The 17,916-nt window shown below is 38.4% G+C and overlaps 1 protein-coding gene across 1 annotated transcript in view; it reads right to left on the minus strand.

Annotated features, from left to right (window-relative positions):
- Positions 1-350: 350 nt before the first annotated feature.
- Positions 351-17,916, minus strand: part of sgip1b (SH3GL interacting endocytic adaptor 1b) — a 78,767-nt gene continuing 61,201 nt past the window's right edge. Inside the window, exons 19-24 of the mRNA XM_061931551.2 lie at positions 10,308-10,463; positions 10,095-10,227; positions 7,543-7,745; positions 963-1,027; positions 731-895; positions 351-621 (exon numbers count right to left, since the gene is read on the minus strand). Of these exons, the coding sequence (XP_061787535.2) occupies positions 599-621; positions 731-895; positions 963-1,027; positions 7,543-7,745; positions 10,095-10,227; positions 10,308-10,463 (745 nt within the window). The 3' untranslated portion in view covers positions 351-598. The remainder of the gene's footprint in view (positions 622-730; positions 896-962; positions 1,028-7,542; positions 7,746-10,094; positions 10,228-10,307; positions 10,464-17,916) is intronic.

The following is a 17,916-nucleotide window of genomic DNA, read 5'->3' on the forward strand; positions in this document are numbered from 1 at the left end:
TATACATAGATATACATACATATATATTTACATACATACATATATATACAGTATCTATATAATACACACACACACACACACACACACACACACACACACAAAGGGAGAGAGATTTTTTTCCCCGTTTGTTTCCAAACAATTTTAGCCTTTGTCCACAGTTTTAGAACAGATTATTAACAAAAACCTTTTGAACCTTTGTACTCTGAATCATGATCATCGCACACACGTGTAATATCATATATATATATATATATATATATATATATATATATATATATATATATATATATATATATATATATATATATATATATATATATATATATATAATACAAATCAATTTTGTGCTGCAAAAACATTTTAAGTCTTCACAATGTGGCATTTCCACGGCTAAAGAAAAAGTAAAGTAAAGAAAGAAAGAAAGAAAGAAACCTTGTGAAGAAAGAGGAACCATGGGTAAGTCAGCCTATACATCTGACACTTTACAGGACAACAGTCTGGAAGGATGAATCACCAGGAAGTTGAAAGTTGCCATTTCCCTCATTGAAGGTGTAGAAATGTTGTTATCAAATTGCATAAACGCAGCAGCAGTCACAGTCTAATTGTCTGCCAAATATTTCCCTGCGGACCAAAGAGCAATGTGGCCAGGTAAGAAGATTGTGGCCAGGTAAGAAGATAGTGGCCAGGTAAGAAGACTCCCAGTGAGGTGAATAAAGGATGTTTGACTGACCTGCAGAGAACCTCTTCTTGATCAGGGACAGCCGGTAGCCACTCCCCAGCAGCTGCACCTGGCAGCCCGACAAGGTGCTGCCCTCGCTGCTGAAGTCCACCCCCAGCTGGGAGCCTGCACTCACACCCTCCGTCATCTGGAAGCGGCCCAGGAGAGCCCCCACTCCTGTACCACACGCACGTCAAACCCCCATGCACGCTCCCGACAAACTGAAAGTGAAAGTGAAACTTGCCTCCATTTTCCGACCTATTGGAAAGGCTGGGGATCTTCCACTCTATGGTCTGCTGCTCTGCATCCCTGTGGACAAAACACAGCATTCACATTTGTGCTGGTTTACCTGACACATGGAACCTGACAACTAGACTGCTTTAGAGTCTTGAATATTGAAAATGTGTTTTGTGGCACACGTCAGTGTTAAGTTAAAGTTAAAGTACCACACGCACACACTAGGTGTGGTGAAATTATTCTCTGCATTTGACCCATCCCCTTGTTCACCCCCTGGGAGGTGAGGGGAGCAGTGAGCAGCAGCGGTGGTCGCGCTCGGGAATAATATTTGGGTGATTTAACCCCCAATTCCAACCCTTGATGCTGAGTGCCAAGCAGGGCTCCCATTTTTATAGTCTTCGGTATGACTCGGCCGGGGTTGAGTGGCGCTTTCCATCATTTCCAGCAGACCGCATTGCAAAATGGTCATGTGAGATCCACCCATCCCTTCCCTACCGCAGGTGCAATTAAATGCTGCATACATCACTGTTTCTCATTACACCTGTAGGCTTTTTGTGGCCCTTAACCAGCCCTAGATTGCTATTTAATATCATCGAACTTATCATGATGGAATTATTCAGCTCATAACGTCACCGCCTCACATTGCACGCAACAAATTATTGATTATTGTTTGAAAAATAGCTTTTTGAAATCTTTGAGGTTTTTGCACACAACTTTTCGTATGAAAAAACTTGATGTTTTTAAAGATGAGTTGGACATATTTAGATATGGCTGTAACACATGTTCCACACAGTAGGGGGCGCACTCCACCATCAAAGCCCCCAATATTGACATTTTTATGTCTTACTTTAATCAATAATTTGTTTTTTAAAGTTATGTTTTTGTTGAGATTTGTAACCAATTGTATCATCAAGTAGCCAAAATGAGAGTTTTAAACAAGATGTAACTTGTCATTGACTTCAAAATCATTATAAATGTGTCAAATGTCCCTTTACTTCTTACAAATGAGTTGATTTATTTTGACCGTCTTTTTCCTTTTTCAAGTCCAGAAAAATTCCAGGAATTCCCAATTTTCCAAAGCCTTATTTTCACCTCTTGCTGGAAAGTTTTCACAGTCCACATTTTCCAACCATTTCTGACCATTCCACCTTCAAAACATTCCTTAGTTGGGACAACTAGCATTTATCTTTTCGTACAAATTCCCGATTTTTCCAGGAATTCAGAAATACCCAAAATGTTACAACGTCAACATTTTTCAACCATTTTGAAAAACTCCAACACCAAACCATTCATATCATCTGGGACAATTGTGGTATTACCTGTATTTGAAAAAATATTAATTTTTTCCCGAAATCCCCAAATTTCCAGGAAATCCCCACTCAAATGAATTCCAGTATTCATAGTTATACAATGCTCTAAATTCTCTAAATTCTGTGCCATATTTTACCCTCCAACCATCAACCCACACTACTCTTCCCATATATTGAAAAAAAACAACATGTTGTCCCTTTCCCAAAATTACCAGTTTCCCCAGAATTTCCGCTAATTTCCTCCCAATTACAAATGAATGGGCAATATACAAAGCACATTTCTCACCTGATTAGAACAGTTGCAACATCAAAATACCATTTTTCAAGTCCAGAAAAATTCCAGGAATTCCCAATTTTCCAAAGCCTTATTTTCACCTCTTCCTGGAAAGTTTTCACAGTCCACATTTTCCAACCGTTTTTGACCATTCCACCGTCAAAACCTTTAGTTGGGACAACAAAACTACCATTTTTCTTTTCGCACAAATTCACGTTTTTCCCGAAATTCCAGGAATTCTGAAATACCCATTTAAATTCAAACTGTTACTACGTCAACATTTTTCAACCATTTTGAAAAACTCCAACACCAACTCATTCATATCATCTGGGACAATTGTGGTATTACCTATATTTGAAAAAATTCCAGTTTTTCCCGAAATCCCCAAATTTTGAGGAAATCCCCACTCAAATGAATTCCAGTATTCATAGTTATACAATGCCCTAAATTCTCTAAATTGTGCGCCATATTTGACCCTCCAACCATCAACCCACACTACTCTTCCCATTTATCGAAAAAAAAAACATGTTGTCCCTTTCCCAAAATTACCAGTTTTCCCAGAATTTCCTCCCAATTACAAATGAATGGGCAATATACAAAGCACATTTCTCACCTGATTAGAACAGTTGCAACATCCACTCACCTTGGACAATCAAAATACAATTTTTCAAGTCCAGAAAAATTCCAGGAATTCCCAATTTTCCAAAGCCTTTTTTTTTACCTCTTCCTGGAAAGCTTTCACAGTCCACATTTTCCAACCGTTTTTGACCATTCCACTGTCAAAACCTTTAGTTGGGACAACAAAACTACCATTTTTCTTTTCGCACAAATTCCCGGTTTTCCCGAAATTCCAGGAATTCCAAAATACGAAATACAATTCAAACTGTTACTACGTCAAAATTTTTCAACCATTTTGAAAAACTCCAACACCAACTACCGGTAATTCATATCATCTGGGACAATTGTGGTATTACCTACATTTGAAAAAATTCCAGTTTTTCCCTAAATCCCCACTCAAATGAATTCCAGTATTCATAGTTATACAATGCCCTAAATTCTCTAAATTGTGCGCCATATTTGACCCTCCAACCATCAACCCACACTACTCTTCCCATATATCGAAAAAAAAAACCATGTTGTCCCTTTCCCAAAATTACCAGTTTTCCCAGAATTTCCGGTAATTTCCTCCCAATTACAAATGAATGGGCAATATACAAAGCACATTTCTCACCCGATTAGAACAGTTGCAACATCCACTCACCTTGGACAATCAAAATACCATTTTACAAGTCCAGAAAAATTCCAGGAATTCCCAATTTTCCAAAGCCTTATTTTCACCTCTTCCTGGAAAGTTTTCACAGTCCACATTTCCCAACCGTTTTTGACCATTCCACCGTCAAAACCTTTAGTTGGGACAACAAAACTACCATTTTTCTTTTCGCACAAATTCCCGTTTTTCCCGAAATTCCAGGAATTCTGAAATACCCATTTAAATTCAAACTGTTACTACGTCAACGTTTTTCAACCATTTTGAAAAACTCCAACACCAACTCATTCATATCATCTGGGACAATTGTGGTATTACCAATATTTGAAAAAATTCCATTTTTTCCCGAAATCCCCAAATTTTGAGGAAATCCCCACTCAAATGAATTCCAGTATTCATAGTTATACAATGCCCTAAATTCTCTAAATTGTGCGCCATATTTGACCCTCCAACCATCAACCCACACTACTCTTCCCATATATCGAAAAAAAAAACATGTTGTCCCTTTCCCAAAATTACCAGTTTTCCCAGAATTTCCTCCCAATTACAAATGAATGGGCAATATACAAAGCACATTTCTCACCTGATTAGAACAGTTGCAACATCCACTCACCTTGGACAATCAAAATACCATTTTTCAAGTCCAGAAAAATTCCAGGAATTCCCAATTTTCCAAAAGCCTTTTTTTCACCTCTTCCTGGAAAGTTTTCACAGTCCACATTTTCCAACCGTTTCTGACCATTCCACCGTCAAAACCTTTAGTTGGGACAACAAAACTACCATTTTTCTTTTCGCACAGACTCCCGGTTTTCCCGAAATTCCAGAAATTCCGAAATACCCATTTAAATTCAAAATGTTACTAAGTCAACATTTTTCAACCATTTTGAAAAACTCCAACACCAACTCATTCATATCATCTGGGACAATTGTGGTATTACCTATATTTGAAAAAATTCAATTTTTTCCCGAAATCCCCAAATTTTGAGGAAATCCCCACTCAAATGAATTCCAGTATTCATAGTTATACAATGCCCTAAATTCTCTAAATTGTGCGCCATATTTGACCCTCCAACCATCAACCCACACTACTCTTCCCATATATTGAAAAAAAAAAACATGTTGTCCCTTTCCCAAAATTACCAGTTTTCCCAGAATTTCCGGTAATTTCCTCCCAATTACAAATGAATGGGCAATATACAAAGCACATTTCTCACCCGATTAGAACAGTTGCAACATCCACTCACCTTGGACAATCAAAATACCATTTTTCAAGTCCAGAAAAATTCCAGGAATTCCCAATTTTCCAAAGCCTTATTTTCACCTCTTCCTGGAATGTTTTCACAGTCCACATTTTCCAACCGTTTTTGACCATTCCACCGTCAAAACCTTTAGTTGGGACAACAAAACTACCATTTTTCTTTTCACACAAATTCCCGGTTTTCCCGAAATTCCAGGAATTCCGAAATACAATTCATACTGTTACTACGTCAACATTTTTCAACCATTTTGAAAAACTCCAACACCAACTCATTCATATCATCTGGGACAATTGTGGTATTACCTATATTTGAAAAAATTCAATTTTTTCCCGAAATCCCCAAATTTTGAGGAAATCCCCACTCAAATGAATTCCAGTATTCATAGTTATACAATGCCCTAAATTCTCTAAATTGTGCGCCATATTTGACCCTCCAACCATCAACCCACACTACTCTTCCCATATATTGAAAAAAAAAAACATGTTGTCCCTTTCCCAAAATTACCAGTTTTCCCAGAATTTCCGGTAATTTCCTCCCAATTACAAATGAATGGGCAATATACAAAGCACATTTCTCACCCGATTAGAACAGTTGCAACATCCACTCACCTTGGACAATCAAAATACCATTTTTCAAGTCCAGAAAAATTCCAGGAATTCCCAATTTTCCAAAGCCTTATTTTCACCTCTTCCTGGAATGTTTTCACAGTCCACATTTTCCAACCGTTTTTGACCATTCCACCGTCAAAACCTTTAGTTGGGACAACAAAACTACCATTTTTCTTTTCACACAAATTCCCGGTTTTCCCGAAATTCCAGGAATTCCGAAATACAATTCATACTGTTACTACGTCAACATTTTTCAACCATTTTGAAAAACTCCAACACCAACTCATTCATATCATCTGGGACAATTGTGGTATTACCTATATTTGAAAAAATTCAATTTTTTCCCGAAATCCCCAAATTTTGAGGAAATCCCCACTCAAATGAATTCCAGTATTCATAGTTATACAATGCCCTAAATTCTCTAAATTGTGCGCCATATTTGACCCTCCAACCATCAACCCACACTACTCTTCCCATATATTGAAAAAAAAAAACATGTTGTCCCTTTCCCAAAATTACCAGTTTTCCCAGAATTTCCGGTAATTTCCTCCCAATTACAAATGAATGGGCAATATACAAAGCACATTTCTCACCCGATTAGAACAGTTGCAACATCCACTCACCTTGGACAATCAAAATACCATTTTTCAAGTCCAGAAAAATTCCAGGAATTCCCAATTTTCCAAAGCCTTATTTTCACCTCTTCCTGGAATGTTTTCACAGTCCACATTTTCCAACCGTTTTTGACCATTCCACCGTCAAAACCTTTAGTTGGGACAACAAAACTACCATTTTTCTTTTCACACAAATTCCCGGTTTTCCCGAAATTCCAGGAATTCCGAAATACAATTCATACTGTTACTACGTCAACATTTTTCAACCATTTTGAAAAACTCCAACACCAACTCATTCATATCATCTGGGACAATTGTGGTATTACCTATATTTGAAAAAATTCAATTTTTTCCCGAAATCCCCAAATTTTGAGGAAATCCCCACTCAAATGAATTCCAGTATTCATAGTTATACAATGCCCTAAATTCTCTAAATTGTGCGCCATATTTGACCCTCCAACCATCAACCCACACTACTCTTCCCATATATTGAAAAAAAACAACATGTTGTCCCTTTCCCAAAATTACCAGTTTTCCCAGAATTTCCGGTAATTTCCTCCCAATTACAAATGAATGGGCAATATACAAAGCACATTTCTCACCTGATTAGAACAGTTGCAACATCCACTCACCTTGGACAATCAAAATACCATTTTACAAGTCCAGAAAAATTCCAGGAATTCCCAATTTTCCAAAGCCTTTTGTTCACCTCTTCCTGGAAAGCTTTCACAGTCCACATTTTCCAACCGTTTTTGACCATTCCACCGTCAAAACCTTTAGTTGGGACAACAAAACTACCATTTTTCTTTTCGCACAAATTCCCGATTTTCCCGAAATTCCAGGAATTCCGAAATACAAAATACAATTCAAACTGTTACTACGTCAACATTTTTCAACCATTTTGAAAAACTCCAACACCAACTCATTCATATCATCTGGGACAATTGTGGTATTACCTACATTTGAAAAAAATCCAGTTTTTCCCGAAATCCCCAAATTTTGAGGAAATCCCCACTCAAATGAATTCCAGTATTCATAGTTATACAATGCTCGAAATTCTCTCAACCTCTCAGCTCACACAACTCTCTCAGATAGAATAACATAATGCAGTAAAATAAATATAATATTATTAAATATCATTTTGACCATTCCTCTTAATTGGACACCAAAACAAGCATTTTTTTGTTGATTATTTCAGGCATATTTTTCCTCTTTGTTCCTCATGACAAACATTAGAGAATGTGAGGGTTCTCACCAGGTGGCAGGTGGGACCATGGCCTGGAGTGTAGCCACGCCCCCGTCCACCGGAACCAGGAAGTGGACGTTGTGCAGCGGCACGGGGTGCGCCATGGCATGGCCATTGTATTTGTAGTCTATTCGCAGGTCTGTGCAGTCGGCGTCACCGCGCCAACTGACGGCCAGATTGAGAGGAGTGGATTGGATGCCGTCCGCCGACACCTGAGACGCAGCGGACCAAGGATGAGATGGAGTCATATAAAACCATATGTAGTTATTACACTAATTGTGTCACCTAAAATATAAATATAACGTTGTCTTCAGTTATTGTGCCGTGTTTTGCATCGTTTCCTGTCCTGGTGCTCTTATTTTGGTACTTTGTTTTGTTGCACCGTCACTTTCTGTTTAGTTTCCTCCTGTCTATTTGTAATCAAGTCCATTCCGGTTCACCTGATGCTCCTTGCCAGCGCTGGAGTCACGCGAGTCGAGCGTTAGCGTTTTCTTTCTGCCCTTTGCTCTTTGACTTGCATGTCACCGTCCATCTCTGCACCCTGGGGTCACTCCATCGCCGTGACACAGATAGTTTAGCATATTTGTTCTACAAGAATCTTTATTGTACAAAGTGCGGGGGCATTTTGATATTTTTCATCATGAAAAATAAATCATTAACAATTTATTTCAAAGGGAAAAAAAAGTACTAGCATCGATATTTACCAGACTGTAAGCTGCAACTTTTTTTCCTACGCATTGAACCCTGCGGTTTATAAAAACGGTGCGGCTAATTGATGGATTTTTCTTCGCTAACGGCCATAATGTTTTGCATTCAACAAAAAGTTTTCACAAAACACCAACAGAGACACTGGAATGGTGTGATTGTTGTGCTATAGCGCCATCTTTTAGACGAGTTCGCTCACTGCCGATGCTGAGAGTTGAACGTCTACAGCAGGGGTGTCCAAAGTGCGGCCCGGGGACCATTTGCAGCCCGCAACTAATTTCTTAATGGCCCGCGGCACAATTATTAGCATTCTAGTATTAGCGTTCTAGCTTTTTTTTTGTGCAAATTTTGTAGGTACACATCTCAGTGTCAAATATTTTGTTACCTGACAAATGATACCTGCTAGCATACTAATGTTAAACATGTTTTTTTAGCAAATTTTTGTAGGTATACAACTTGATGCATGTTAACGTCAGCAGGCTAGCAGGTACACACATCACAGTAAAATATTTTAACGTGCTAAAATTAGCTTGTTAGATTTTCTTTAGGTAATTGAGCAGGTATGCAGCTCAGTGGCATACATTTTGGTATTTCACTGACTGTAGGCATGTTATTGTTAGCATGTTAACATAGTACTGTTGGCATTTACCTTTACAGAATTTTTCTGTGTAAATAACTCATTTCACAAGATATACATCTGCGGCTAATATATGGAAACAATATTTGATTTTCAAAAAAATGTAGTGGGTGTGGCTTATATAACGGTGCGCTCTGTAGTCTGGAAAATACGGTAATCTTCCACCAAATGGGGGGGGAAACATGTTATTTTGTAGACTAACAGATACTACATTGCTTCATTTGGAAACAATTAAGGTATGTAAATAAACATTTACAGAGTACTTCTGTGTAAATAACTCATTTCAGAACATTTATATCTGCGGCTAGTATATGGAAACAATATTTTATTTTCAAAAAAGTTTAGTGGGTCTGGCTTGTATAACGGTGCGCTCTGTAGTCTGGAAAATACGGTAATCTTCCACCAAATGGGGGGGGAACATGTTATATTGTAGACTAACAGATACTACATTGCTTCATTTGGAAACAATTAAGGTATGTAAATAAACATTTACAGAGTACTTCTGTGTAAATAACTCATTTCAGAACATTTATATCTGCGGCTAGTATATGGAAACAATATTTTATTTTCAAAAAAGTTTAGTGGGTCTGGCTTGTACAACGGTGCGCTCTGTAGTCTGGAAAATACGGTAATCTTCCACCAAATGGGGGGGGGGCATGTTATTTTGTAGACTAACAGATACTACATTGCTTTATTTGGAAACAATTAAGGTATGTAAATAAACATTTACAGAGTATTTCTGTGTAAATAACTAATTTCACAACGTATATATCTGCGGCTAGTATATGGAAACAATATTTTATTTTCAAAAAAATTGAGTGGATGTGGCTTATATAACGGTGCGCTCTGTAGTCTGAAAAATACGGTAATCTTCCACCAAATGGGGAGGGGGAAACAAGTTATTTTGTAGACTAACAGATACTACATTGCTTCTTTTGGAAACAATTATGGTATGTAAATAAACAATTTACAGAGTATTTCTGTGTAAATAACAAATTTCACAACATATATATCTGTGGCTAGTATATGAAAACAATATTTTTTTCCCAAAAATTGAGTGGGTGTGGCTTATATAAAGATGTGCTCTGCGAGCTGGCACACCACTCTTAACTTTTCCTCAACAATATTGAATAAGTTGCTCTTTAGAACACATTTTGTGGAAACAGTTGTTATTGAATGATGTGAAAATGGCGTGAAGGACATGATGGATGATAGATACCTGATATTTGATCATATCTACATTGTAATATGTCGCCTGCGGCTTCTGCTCGGCCACTTTCTTCAGATGGCCCATCAGGTTGGGCATGTTGACCCAGAACTCCTTGGTGTCTCCACCCTCTGTGGGCCAATCACTACAAGGGGGAGAAGATTTCACACTCTCTCTTGATGGATGGACTGGGATTAATTTCAGATGTTTGTGTTCCCCACCTACCAGCACAGCAGCTGTGGATTGGGGAGGACCTGCTGGAGTCGGGTGTAGTTGCTGATGCTGAAGATGAGGACGGGCTGAGTGGGGTGGTTGGCAAAGTGCCTGGTGATGCCTGCAGGGAAGGAGAGCACCATCTCCCCGGTGATCTTCACCACACACCTGCATCAGCGGGAGACCAACATTCTTAGAAGTTCTCATGTTCTAGAACATTTCTAGCAGGGTGTTGTTCCACACTGAAAGATCAAAGCATGTGGATGGTTTTGGAGTCATAAAAGTGTTTAAAATAGGTCATATTTTACTTATTTTTTTTCATGGCTTAAACCTCTAGAACATGGGTGTCAAACTCTGGCCCGCCGTGTAATTTCACTTGGCCCTTGAGGCAATATCAAATTAACACTAAAGCTGGCCCGCCGATTATATATTGCGGCGGTGCCGCGGTAACACCGCATTCACCGCTAATTCTAATACTTGCCAACCCTCCCGGGAGTCTTCCAAACTTCAGCGCCCCTCCCGAAAATCGTCACGACTGCTTTTCTGCCAGTCCAACGAGTGCTGGCCCTTTCACATAACATGTGCGGCTTCTGCACGCACACACAATTGAATGCAACACATACTTCATTAACAGCCATACAGGTTACACTGAGGGCAGCCGAATAAATAACTTTAACACTGTTAGAAATATATGCCACACCGTGAATCCACACCAAACAAGAATGACAAACACATTTTGGGAGAACATCCGCACCGTAATACAACATAAACACAACAGAACAAATACCCAAAACCCTTTGCAGCACTAACTCTTCCGGGACGCTACAAGGTGTGTGTGTGTGGGGGGGAGGTTTGGTGGTAGCGGGGGTGTATTTTGTAGCGCCCCGGAAGAGTTAGTGCTGCAAAGGATTCTGGGTATTTGTTCTGTTGTGTTTATGTTGTGTTACGGTGCGGATGTTCTCCCGAAATGTGTTTGTCATTCTTGTTTGGTGTGGATTCACAGTGTGGCGCATATTTCTAACAGTGTTAAAGTTGTTTATACTGGCACCCTCAGTGTAACCTGTATCTGTCATGACTTGGTCCTGGGTGTTTGCTTTTCCGGGATGCAACGGAAAGTTGGCTCGGGCGAGACAGGAATGTAAGTACATTTTTATTTTAACACTATAACGACAAAAAAAAGGAAGTAAACAAAAGGCGCGCACAATGGCGGAGAACAAGCTATGAAACCAAAAAGACTATAAACATGGAACAAAAACTTACTTTGGCATGGGACATGAAGCAGGATCTAAGAGGATGAAGAGTGTGTAGAGCATAATTGTGGGATGTCGTCAGAACGACAAACTGAAAACAATGAACTTAAATACTATTAGACATGATTAACGAAAACAGGTGCGTGACGGGACAGGTGAAAACTAATGGTTGCTATGGTGACAAAACAAAAGTGCACAAAAAGTCCAAAAACAAAACCAAACATGACCAAAACAAAAACATGATCACACAGACATGACAGTATCGCTGTTGATTAAGTATGCGTTGCATTCACTCGTGTGTGCGTACAGAAGCCGCACATATCTTGTGACTGGGTCTGAACGACGTTAGAATAGATGAAAAGCGGACATGACGATAGTTCGTAGAGTACGTTTAAGGCACGCCCCCAAGACTGTGGTCCGGGTGGACTAGATATAATGACTGATGAACACCTTTGTTCGATAATGAAGGTTGCCTCAGCTCAAAGCCTGAGCCCCGACATTAATGAACTAGCATCCAAGAAAAGATGGCAGGTATCTGGCTTGGGCACATCAGATTAGATCAGTGTGTTGCAAACTGAGCAGTTTAAAGTCCTGAATGGTTGGTTTATTCATTATTTTATTTTCAAATGTATTAGCCTGTGGAAAAAGTTAAAGTTGATATTTACCTCAGAAGGCTGCAAATAGAAAACAGGCATTCAATTTTTATTTAAATTGTATTTGATATGCCATTGATATTTTTTAATTATTATTATTATTATTTGAAACTCGATTTTGCATGTCACTATGAATTTATATAAGCTTTGCTTGTTCAATATTTAATGCAAAACTTGTTTGGGTCTCTATTAAAAGGTTCATTTGTTCAACCTTGGCCCGCGGCTTTGTTCAGTTTTAAATTTTGGCCCACTCTGTATTTGAGTTTGACACCCCTGCTCTAGAACAACTTCAAGTCTGTCTGTCAATTTGTCAGTTTGATTTTTTGTTGTTCTATTTTGACAAAAACAAATACAAAAAAAACAACACTTTTTTTTTATGGGAAACACACTAAATCTCGAATATTTGATGTGAAGTAATTGGAGCAATAAGTAGGTCATTAATCTGTAACACCACAGATTTTGATTCATTATTATATTTTGAGCAATGACAGTTAAAAAAAAATCCTGCTGATGTTTTTCTTTTTGTTGTCGTCGTGTCTCTATCTTCTTTGTTGTCTTTTTCCTACCTCCTCCTGCTGTGGTCCAAACATGAAATAAATCATGTAATACGTCAAATACAAATAAGAAGTATCCAACACTTCTCTTTGGTAAAGTAAATACTAAATAAGAAGTATCCAACACTTCTCTTTGGTAAAGTAAATACTGTATGTACAGCAGATGTAGATCATCTACATAAATACATTTAATAAACAATAGGATTTGCCTGAGTGGCTGACAAGACATGTAAATAAAAAAATCCACAAAAAGTATTCGGGATCCAAATAAAAGTGTTAAAAATAAGTCTTAATTTTCTTTTTTTTTTCCAACCTTAAAATCTCTAGATCAACTTCAATTATAAAAAAAATTTTAATACCTTTTTTGTCAAATAAACTATTTGTTGTTTTGGCAAAATATGCAATATTTCCTCCAAAAATATTTCTGAGTGAAATATTTGATGTGAAGTAATTGGAGCATTAAATAGATCAATAAGACAACAGGACATGTAAAAAAACAAAATAAATAATAATAATTTTTTTTTTTAAATCCACTAAAATTATTTGGGATCCAAATGAAAGTGTTTTTCTTTGTTTGTTTGTTTTTTAATCTTTCAAACTGAAAATCTCTAGATCAACTTCAGATCTACCTGTCAAGTCTAAGTTTTAATTTTGTTCATTTGTATGCCCCTTTTTGTAAAATAAATTATTTTTTTGTTTGGGCAAAATATGCAATATTTCCCCCAAAAAATATTTCTAAGTGTAATATTTGATGTGAAGTAATTGTAACATGAACTAGGTCAATAATTTGTAACACCACTGATTTTGATTCAATATTATCTTTTGAGCAATGACAGATTTAAAGAAAATAACAGCCTGCATGGCAGATTTGTGTTATCGGAATCAACATTGCAACTTTCTCTTGTCACATTTCATTTGTCTGCTCTTTTATTTCACTTTTTTTGTACAACGTTTGTCTAAGTGTCATCTTCTTGACTTCCCCTAGGGACCAACAAAGTATCTATAAGTGTCATCTTCTTGACTTCCCCTAGGGACCAACAAAGTATCTATAAGTGTCATCTTCTTGACTTCCCCTAGGGACCAACAAAGTATCTATAAGTGTCATCTTCTTGACTTCCCCTAGGGACCAACAAAGTATCTTTAAGTGTCATCTTCTTGACTTCCCCCTAGGGACCAACAAAGTATCTATAAGTGTCATCTTCTTGACTTCCCCTAGAGACCAACAAAGTATCTATAAGTGTCATCTTCTTGACTTCCCCTAGAGACCAACAAAGCATCTATAAGTGTCATCTTCTTGACTTCCCCTAGGGACCAACAAAGTATCTATAAGTGTCATCTTCTTGACTTCCCCTAGAGACCAACAAAGTATCTATAAGTGTCATCTTCTTGACTTCCCCTAGGGACCAACAAAGTATCTATAAGTGTCATCTTCTTGACTTCCCCTAGGGACCAACAAAGTATCTATAAGTGTAATCTTCTTGACTTCCCCTAGGGACCAACAAAGTATCTATAAGTGTCATCTTCTTGACTTCCCCTGGGGACCAACAAAGTATCTATAAGTGTCATCTTCTTGACTTCCCCTAGGGACCAACAAAGTATCTATAAGTGTCATCTTCTTGACTTCCCCTAGGGACCAACAAAGTATCTATAAGTGTCATCTTCTTGACTTCCCCTAGGGACCAACAAAGTATCTATAAGTGTAATCTTCTTGACTTCCCCTAGGGACCAACAAAGTATCTATAAGTGTCATCTTCTTGACTTCCCCTGGGGACCAACAAAGTATCTATAAGTGTCATCTTCTTGACTTCCCCTAGAGACCAACAAAGTATCTATAAGTGTCATCTTCTTGACTTCCCCTAGGGACCAACAAAGTATCTATAAGTGTCATCTTCTTGACTTCCCCTAGGGACCAACAAAGTATCTATAAGTGTCATCTTCTTGACTTCCCCTAGGGACCAACAAAGAATCTATAAGTGTCATCTTCTTGACTTCCCCTGGAATCAACAAAGTATCTATAAGTGTCATCTTCTTGACTTCCCCTGGAATCAACAAAGTATCTATAAGTGTCATCTTCTTGACTTCCCCTAGGGACCAACAAAGTATCTATAAGTGTCATCTTCTTGACTTCCCCTGGAATCAACAAAGTATCTATAAGTGTCATCTTCTTGACTTCCCCTAGGGACCAACAAAGTTTCTATAAGTGTCATCTTCTTGACTTCCCCTGGAATCAACAAAGTATCTATAAGTGTCATCTTCTTGACTTCCCCTAGGGACCAACAAAGTATCTATAAGTGTCATCTTCTTGACTTCCCCTAGGGACCAACAAAGTATCTATAAGTGTCATCTTCTTGACTTCCCCTGGAATCAACAAAGTATCTATAAGTGCCATCTTCTTGACTTCCCCTAGGGACCAACAAAGTATCTATAAGTGTCATCTTCTTGACTTCCCCTAGGGACCAACAAAGTATCTATAAGTGTCATCTTCTTGACTTCCCCTAGGGACCAACAAAGTATCTATAAGTGTCATCTTCTTGACTTCTCCTAGGGACCAACAAAGTATCTATAAGTGTCATCTTCTTGACTTCCCCTAGGGACCAACAGAGTATCTATAAGTGTCATCTTCTTGACTTCTCCTAGGGAACAACAAAGTATCTATAAGTGTCATCTTCTTGACTTCCCCTGGAATCAACAAAGTACCGGTATCTATAAGTGTCATCTTCTTGACTTCCCCTGGAATCAACAAAGTATCTATAAGTGTCATCTTCTTGACTTCCCCTAGGGACCAACAAAGTATCTATAAGTGTCATCTTCTTGACTTCCCCTGGAATCAACAAAGTATCTATAAGTGTCATCTTCTTGACTTCCCCTAGGGACCAACAAAGTATCTGTAAGTGTCATCTTCTTGACTTCCCCTGGAATCAACAAAGTATCTATAAGTGTCATCTTCTTGACTTCCCCTAGGGACCAACAAAATATCTATAAGTGTCATCTTCTTGACTTCTCCTAGGGACCAACAAAGTATCTATAAGTGTCATCTTCTTGACTTCCCTTGGAATCAACAAAGTATCTATAAGTGTCATCTTCTTGACTTCCCCTAGGGACCAACAAAGTATCTATAAGTGTCATCTTCTTGACTTCCCCTAGGGACCAACAAAGTATCTATAAGTGTCATCTTCTTGACTTCCCCTAGGGACCAACAAAGTATCTATAAGTGTCATCTTCTTGACTTCCCCTGGAATCAACAAAGTATCTATAAGTGTCATCTTCTTGACTTCCCCTAGGGACCAACAAAGTATCTATAAGTGTCATCTTCTTGACTTCCCCTAGGGACCAACAAAGTATCTATAAGTGTCATCTTCTTGACTTCCCCTAGGGACCAACAAAGTATCTATAAGTGTCATCTTCTTGACTTCCCCTAGGGACCAACAAAGTATCTATAAGTGTCATCTTCTTGACTTCCCCTAGGGACCAACAAAGTATCTATAAGTGTCATCTTCTTGACTTCCCCTAGGGACCAACAAAGTATCTATAAGTGTAATCTTCTTGACTTCCCCTAGGGACCAACAAAGTATCTATAAGTGTCATCTTCTTGACTTCCCCTAGGGACCAACAAAGTATCTATAAGTGTCATCTTCTTGACTTCCCCTAGGGACCAACAAAGAATCTATAAGTGTCATCTTCTTGACTTCCCCTGGAATCAACAAAGTATCTATAAGTGTCATCTTCTTGACTTCCCCTGGAATCAACAAAGTATCTATAAGTGTCATCTTCTTGACTTCCCCTAGGGACCAACAAAGTATCTATAAGTGTCATCTTCTTGACTTCCCCTAGGGACCAACAAAGTATCTATAAGTGTCATCTTCTTGACTTCCCCTAGGGACCAACAAAGTATCTATAAGTGTCATCTTCTTGACTTCCCCTGGAATCAACAAAGTATCTATAAGTGTCATCTTCTTGACTTCCCCTAGGGACCAACAAAGTATCTATAAGTGTCATCTTCTTGACTTCCCCTAGGGACCAACAAAGTATCTATAAGTGTCATCTTCTTGACTTCCCCTAGGGACCAACAAAGTATCTATAAGTGTCATCTTCTTGACTTCCCCTAGGGACCAACAAAGTATCTATAAGTGTCATCTTCTTGACTTCCCCTAGGGACCAACAAAGTATCTATAAGTGTCATCTTCTTGACTTCCCCTAGGGACCAACAAAGTATCTATAAGTGTAATCTTCTTGACTTCCCCTAGGGACCAACAAAGTATCTATAAGTGTCATCTTCTTGACTTCCCCTAGGGACCAACAAAGTATCTATAAGTGTCATCTTCTTGACTTCCCCTAGGGACCAACAAAGAATCTATAAGTGTCATCTTCTTGACTTCCCCTGGAATCAACAAAGTATCTATAAGTGTCATCTTCTTGACTTCCCCTGGAATCAACAAAGTATCTATAAGTGTCATCTTCTTGACTTCCCCTAGGGACCAACAAAGTATCTATAAGTGTCATCTTCTTGACTTCCCCTGGAATCAACAAAGTATCTATAAGTGTCATCTTCTTGACTTCCCCTAGGGACCAACAAAGTTTCTATAAGTGTCATCTTCTTGACTTCCCCTGGAATCAACAAAGTATCTATAAGTGTCATCTTCTTGACTTCCCCTAGGGACCAACAAAGTATCTATAAGTGTCATCTTCTTGACTTCCCCTAGGGACCAACAAAGTATCTATAAGTGTCATCTTCTTGACTTCCCCTGGAATCAACAAAGTATCTATAAGTGCCATCTTCTTGACTTCCCCTAGGGACCAACAAAGTATCTATAAGTGTCATCTTCTTGACTTCCCCTAGGGACCAACAAAGTATCTATAAGTGTCATCTTCTTGACTTCCCCTAGGGACCAACAAAGTATCTATAAGTGTCATCTTCTTGACTTCTCCTAGGGACCAACATAGTATCTATAAGTGTCATCTTCTTGACTTCCCCTAGGGACCAACAGAGTATCTATAAGTGTCATCTTCTTGACTTCTCCTAGGGAACAACAAAGTATCTATAAGTGTCATCTTCTTGACTTCCCCTGGAATCAACAAAGTACCGGTATCTATAAGTGTCATCTTCTTGACTTCCCCTGGAATCAACAAAGTATCTATAAGTGTCATCTTCTTGACTTCCCCTAGG

The sequence above is a fragment of the Nerophis lumbriciformis genome, linkage group LG37, assembly GCF_033978685.3.
Source record: "Nerophis lumbriciformis linkage group LG37, RoL_Nlum_v2.1, whole genome shotgun sequence".
NCBI lineage: Eukaryota > Metazoa > Chordata > Actinopteri > Syngnathiformes > Syngnathidae > Nerophis > Nerophis lumbriciformis.